Source organism: Cupressus sempervirens, chromosome 1, assembly GCF_028749045.1.
Source record: "Cupressus sempervirens isolate cs-2001-9-10 chromosome 1, ASM2874904v1, whole genome shotgun sequence".
NCBI classification, from domain to species: Eukaryota; Viridiplantae; Streptophyta; class Pinopsida; order Cupressales; family Cupressaceae; genus Cupressus; species Cupressus sempervirens.
In genome coordinates this window covers 569,883,883-569,891,045 of record NC_143118.1, presented here as the reverse complement: position 1 = coordinate 569,891,045, position 7,163 = coordinate 569,883,883, and the positions used below count along the sequence as shown (strand labels likewise).

Sequence of the window (7,163 nt, the reverse complement as noted above, 5' to 3'; positions counted from 1 at the left end):
TGCTCATTTAATTGTAATTTAAATAATGCCCATAAGTATTTTTTAAATAATTAGTTGAACAATAAATTATCATGTGAATCAACTATATATATGAAAGATAGCTTTAAATATAATTTCAAAGAATAATGTTTTATAGTGAATGATAGAACTAAATTAACAGTGCAATAAACCAAAAAAGAATCTGGTAAGAAATATGTTCAAATGTGCACATTAAGCATAGTATAAGTTAGCTATAATTTTATTTTACATGTATAGGATGCTATTATTAGTGATATGATAAAATCTATTCTAGTTTTGATGATGAATTGTGGTGAAATTCATTATGATTTGGAAGTTCAAATTTTGATTAATAGAAATATATAAATTTGGAGTAATAGAAATATATAAATAAAAAGTAATTGAGAGAGATATATCAAGAAGAAATTTTAAAAATGATGATTGCAAAACAATAGATAAAATTATACCTAAAGATGTGGAAAATATTTTTTTTAAAAGAGCCTCAATTATATAGAAAGAAAAATATTGTTTGATTAATATAATATATTATAAAATTCAATTGAATAGTTAGTGTAAAGAATGATCCCCACAAAAATCAGCATTTTACTGGTAGTAAATATAGTGAGTGGAATTTCAAATAATCTAACATATAAAGATTTGTTAGCTATTAACTTAGATAGCGGTCTTAACAAATAGTAAACATTCTTTATATTCAATAAAAGTTCACAAGAATCTCTATTAATGATTGTGCATTGGGTAAAATAATCATGACTAGAGCTTAATATTGGGATATTGCTTCATTTTAGGTAGAGGTTTAGTTTTATGAGCATGTAAGAAATAATCAGTGACATCTTTTTGAAGGAGAGAGTCAAAATACATAATAATAACTAGTTAAATTGTAAAGAAATTTAAACTGATTGGAAAAAGATTATGCAAATACCTGATGTAATAAGACTTAATCAACAATGTTAGAAGATGAAAATCAATTCTACATTACAAGTATAAAGATCTTAAGATTTCAGAAGAACTCTAAACATTTTAGAATACAAATACAAATACATCTTTGTTATTTAAGCATCATAAATGATTATTTTATATAGATTATTGAAGATGTTAATTTGATAGAAAAAGAAATAATGAAATGCTATACTTAATTGAGAAAACAATTAGCAATAAAAACCTCAAAACGATTAAATAATAATAACACTAAGACTATCCGCACTTACTATTCTAATGGTGAAAATTTGGTTAAATTGAATACAGTGTATTCCTATCTTATAAAAAAGTTTATTTGTTTGATTGTCTGCATAATGACTTGTTTACCTGGATGCATGCTTGATTACAGATCTACCCAAATGAGTGTCGAAGCTTGCATCTGCATTTGCTAGAAATTCATCCGTTGAAGCATCGAGACAACAATGAGTTCATCCCTTTGAGCTAAAAATCCATCCTTTACAGCATATGATTTGTCAGGGAATTGAGTTTACCAAAGAATCAGAAATCTGCAATTTGCGTTGTCAAACTAAAGTTTCAAGGATTGCATTTTTCGGTTTGTTCATAGTTCCTCTAAAAGCATGCCAATATTGAAATCCAAACTTCAGATTCTAGTTCTTTAATCCAGGCAGTTAAAACTAATTACAAAGAATGAAAGAATAGTGAAAATTAATTTTGGAGGATAAAAACAAGGCACTGGGGATATCATAAGCACAGGGCCAACAGCGCAAAAACATTTTTAAAACATCCATATTGTAGTCACTGTCATATTATTCCAGTCCCTACACTCTAAAGTCCCGACTTCCTCTCATACACCGAGTTTTCAAAATCTAATACAATAAAATAAAGATGAAAATCGTAGAAGGCAACCTAATGCATCAGGGTTCTACAGGGAAAATGGAGATCAGGTTTTTCAAACATTCCCCAATCTAATTCAATTAAAATTTGTATATGTTGAAGTGGGTCACTGGTATACAATATGTATAGCTATTTCTAAAAGTCTGACTGAACGAAATAATATTGATACAAAATTTAGAAATTTTCTATTAGTATAATTTACTGCTGTGATAGATGATAATAGTGTAGACAGAAAAGTTGTGCTAAGAAATGAAAGAGACCTCAAAATATGTATATAGATTTAAAAAGTTTATAAGGATGACCAATATTATATTTTATATAAATTAATGTGAAGCATAATTTTTGGCATATAAAATTTAGAAATTTCAAAACAATATAGTTTTCTTTTATAACAAATAAGAGATTGAATAATAATATGAATCTTTATTTATATGCATTAAAAATTTTATCTGGTGAACATCTAATGTATGAACTTACCAATCTGCTGAAAACAATTTGGATGCCCAAAACAAAAGTAAACACCACACATAAAATTGAGATCAGAAGGTCGAACCGTTGTTCTTTACCACAGCAAAAACTTCATTCATGAGCTATTTTGAAGAGGGCAGACTTCACAACATAACAGGTTTCATGATCAAAATCGCACTTCTTGACCTACTAGACTGTTGATCTCATAACGACAATAGAATTCATCCATCCATTCATCTTATAATCGTATTACTACACAAAAGTGGCTGCAAAGGATAGTTGGCTTCAACGAGGACTTTTTTTTGGATTAGTGAATGATAAGACCTGACTAACCTTTTGACATGATAGGAGGAGTTGAACTATGGTTAAGTTTGCACCCACTTGTATCACTTACAAGAACATCTGTGGCTAAAGGACACATCAAAAATCATGGAAATCTACAAGATGTTAACTTACTCCAAGTGAGTTATGAGCAATAAAGAAGATGAGCCAATTGAACATTATGGTCCCTACGGAGTATGTGTTGGATTGATATCACCATGACCAGCATCCTTGCAGTCTAATTGACCACTGAGATTCAGGAATAGTATTCTCGAATCCAGATTACCAAGATGACTGCTTCCTTCTTTCATATGGATAGGATGAGATTCATGACCCAAAATCAAACTACTGCTGGAACCAACAGAAAAATCTACCACCGAAGAGGAAGTAATGTGCGGAGGATTGGTACTCATGGTGGTTGATTCAACTTGGAGTTTCAATGATGTTTTTGCTTGTTCATCTTCATCTCTGGAAAGAACAAGAGCAGCAGACTGAAGGAGTTCAAGGCACAGCCTCAGCTTGTTATGCTCCACGTGAGGAATGCCCATTCCTCCTCCTTTGGAGAGAAACTCAGAAGCCATATATTGGAGGATATCAAAGGGAGTAGCGCCAGAGTAAGTCCTCACATTGGGGTTTGCATGGTGGTCAAGAAGAACTGCAACCATGTCAGGATTCACCATTTCTGCAGCAATGTGGAGAGCCATTCTTCCTCCAGGCCCCGGATAGTTAACATCTGCTGCTCCTAGTTCTAACAACGCCTTCACTACTTCTCTGCTGCAGTGAGCAACAGCATAATGCAATGCTAGGGCTTTGTCTAAGTTTAGCCCTTCCCCCATCACCATGAGCCTCACCAGTTCAACGTCTGAAGAGTCTAGAGCTCTTTGCATCCGTCTCATCCTCTGATCCTCCATCTCCATCTCCATCTCCATTGAGCTGTTGCTAGCTTCATTGGGTGCAAGTGCACGACCAAATGGCCTTTCATAACTAGAATATTTTAGCCTAATTTCCTCTATTTTGGCAGTCACATCTGCAGGAAGATACTTTCTGAGCACCTCGGAGGGTAATCCAGACTTTGCCACCAGGTGTGAACATGTGTTCCACAGGTACTGCAGATCTTGCTTTCTTGCCGCCAACAAAACCCTGGTAACATCTTCTATCGATGCTTTCTCCACCATGCTCCCTAGCTGCTTCTGCACCATTCAACAATACTTATAAATTAGAATTATGCATCATCAATTGTGATTCAAAATGTTGGTACATAAATAAATTTTATAAATTGTAAAAAAATGATATCCTTATTAGGACCGTATCAATTCTTCTAGCATTCAATGTATTCAATAAATTAGTGCTACCAACAAACACAACGTTTTGTCTTGATTATCATTAAACCTAATGCACCATGCATCCTATTTGAATATTTAGACCTTCTCTACAATCCTATCAATAGGACAAATTGATGTCATGTTTCCTTAATCTTGAGTACTTCAATTTTGGGTTTAATTGGTTTAGCTTGCCAATCTGAAATTACATGAGCTTAATATCTTTCTTGTATAATTTTAACCCAATTGAATAAAACTCCACTACTTATTCCCTACCAACATTCTTCTATAAACAGCATGGATTGCATCATATCTTCACAGTCTACACATATCACTTGACAGTTTACAAAGATAGCATTTGTCTTTATAATAAGTTCCATCAACTCAAAAAAAAAATTAAAAAATTAGTAATAGATAATGTTAAGTTCATTTTCTATCAATATTTCAAATCATATCTAATTTAAGGTAATGCTTGTTTATGTGTGACTCTGTTACAATTTTTTACCATCAATGTTTCAGATCATACTCAATGATCCATCATCAGAATGATAGAATGCTACTCAATGATCTATCATCAGAATGAAAGGATGTCAGAATACAAATGATAACCATTCATCCTGACAGTTACTAGTGAAGATTAAAAAATTGCAACATGATCACACCCAAACAAACATTTACATAGATCATGGATTGTAAAAAACTGCTTATATTACCCCATTCCATTATTCAACATCAAAATTAATACAAAACTGCAGACTGGTCATTGCATAAGCTGCAGTTAGCTAAAATAATGATGCTGAAAAGATAGGACTCCTATAGGTATTTTCTTATAAAAATTCTACACAAGAAAGAGTGAAAAAATAACAGTTTGATAATAGAGAGTTGTGCCATATCAGTACATTCTACAAATTATTTGCCTCCATGACCAATTTTTGAAAGTATTTCCAATCACAATCCATGAATCAACACAAAAATAAACATAAACAGTGAAACTTATTGCTCGAAATCAAGACAAGCATAAAACAGTGGAACTTATAACTCAGAATCAAGACAAGCATAAAACAGTAATACTTATCAGTGCACTTAGTATGAGATGAGCAGCAGTTAGCTTCAATAATGGAGTTGAACACAATACACTGTAGTAGTTGAGCAGAATATACTGTCCTACAATTTAGTGTATGCAAAGAATTCTAAACGGCCACTCTTAAACATCACACACTAAGGAAGAAGTTACGCTTAGAAAAATAAGTAATTTTAACTATTTAATACTTTTAGCCTAAGAATCAAGCCGTTAAGCCGTTCCAAAAGAATGATTCAACTTTACCTGTGTGATGATAGAGAGTTGGTCGACGCCGAAGAAATGGGCAGCAGTGAGAGTATCAAGGGCAAGGTCAAAGGCAGAAGGACAGTGGGTATGCCAGCACCCTCTCTCGCTGCACCTTGACCTTGCTTCATGTTTCTGTGGAGTTATGGAGGCCTGTCCACTATACAAGAACTGCAAAACCAACATGAAAACTTCATACCCAACAACCCCAACAGGAATAATAGCAGAATTCGAACTCGAACTCAAACCTTGCTCATTAATGGCCTCCTCATTGTTGCAAAAGATCATCCTAAAGAAGGGACTGCGGGCAGCCAGAATGCATTTGTGGGCATGAACTTCCCTGCCCTCCACAGTGAAAGTTACATCGCTGAAAACCTGTCCATTTATGAGAAGGTTCAAGTAGTCGAATGAAAGGTTCCTCAAAGGATCCTCCGGGTTCATTGCACTTCCCTTCCTTAACCTTAACCGATGGATTTATCATGCCCACTCCAATAAAAACCCTTTTTTTCCCTCCAAGATCTAATCACACTCACTCTACTTGACAACAATTCTCATCCATTCGACACCCAAAAAATCTCAAGAATCTGTGCACATTTTGAGCTTAGAGAGAATCGTTGACTGGGTTAAAACTTAAAAAGGCCCTAATACATTCTAGAGAGGCGACATGTCAATACATACTCTATTGCCCGCCAGACCTTTCTTCCATGTTACGACACTCATTTCATCATTCCTATCTACAAGACGGTACGGTAAGAGAGCAAAGTCTTCCCAAACTGTAAGGATGGCAGAAGCCTTCTGTTCTGAAACCCCCAAAATATCGTTCCCTTGATGTGACAACAGAATCCCATTGAAATCCCCTATAAATTTGCCCCAATAATGATACAAATATAATAGTATGTATGACGGCATGTATTGATAAAAGCATTTAAATGGGCTTGATGTACTATACCGTTTGGATATCAGCGGTCTCGTCTATGGGTGCAAACTCTCACACATTCATTGTTTGCTCAGTGCGCAGCGAGACAAATCAACAATCTCATCTCCGTCTTACTCATTTCCAATTCAGGTCATCTGGGGATTAAGCCTAAGATCTCATTTCACATTTTTTAATAGTTTTATGGGTTTTTATCTGTTCACGATATACTAGGGAGGAAACCCCAATTTCTGTGCTTTTCTTGCAATTGTGAACCCTAAATGTGGAACATTTTCAACCGGGAAAGTGAGCCGAATATGGGCAGAGTTGTAAAGCAAGAGCGCTAGATCCAACAGTTCTATGTTCCGTTAATAGAATATTTGTCAACTTGCTTGTGGTCATTATAATAAAAGTAGTTTTCATCAACTTTATTGGTTAACATGTTGATCTTTGCTTTAGTGATGTCAAACTTCGTGGCATTATTGGGACCATAAGCTAAACATGTTATGGTCCACCCACCTCCGGGATTATCCAAGCAATGCGATAAATTGTCTAAATTTGTTATCTCAAAGTACAATTATTGAAAGTTTAATAATTGAACAATAATAATATGGATATTCATCATCAAACTTGTCAAAGCTATGAAATGAAATGCAATTACCTTCGGGTCAAAGGTGACTCAAAAATATATTTTTGCTTCAAGGGAAAAACCTAATTCATGTGGGCAATTGCAGCGATTATGAAAGAGGTTAGATCAATTTTAAATACATTTCAGAAAGTGTTTTTTATTCTCATGCATATAGAGAGGTCAATGCCTTAGTGGATTACATTGCCAACCTATGAATACGAGCAGAAGGAAAGATATCATGACAAGATAATCTAATGAAATATTGTGTTTTAAAGGGAAAGATATACAAGGACAAGACATGTTGCCTCGTCAATTATTTAAACAAGCATGATGTATACATTA

At 34.1% G+C, this 7,163-nt stretch overlaps 1 protein-coding gene across 2 annotated transcripts; it reads right to left on the bottom strand.

Moving 5' to 3' along the window:
- Positions 1-2,393: 2,393 nt before the first annotated feature.
- LOC149578697 (BTB/POZ domain and ankyrin repeat-containing protein NBCL-like) lies at positions 2,394-6,535 on the bottom strand. 2 transcript variants are annotated; one of them, XM_089831155.1, is made up of 3 exons: positions 5,529-6,457; positions 5,281-5,451; positions 2,394-3,827 (listed from the first exon to the last, which is right to left on the bottom strand). In XM_089831155.1, exons 1-3 carry the CDS (start codon positions 5,550-5,552, stop codon positions 2,826-2,828), a joined length of 1,197 nt encoding a protein of 398 aa, XP_089687281.1. In that variant the 5' UTR covers positions 5,553-6,457; the 3' UTR covers positions 2,394-2,825. The 2 variants fall into 2 exon arrangements, with proteins under 2 accessions (XP_089687281.1, XP_089687274.1); XM_089831148.1 differs by having other exon boundaries at positions 5,281-6,535.
- Between the last annotated feature and the right edge of the window lie 628 nt (positions 6,536-7,163).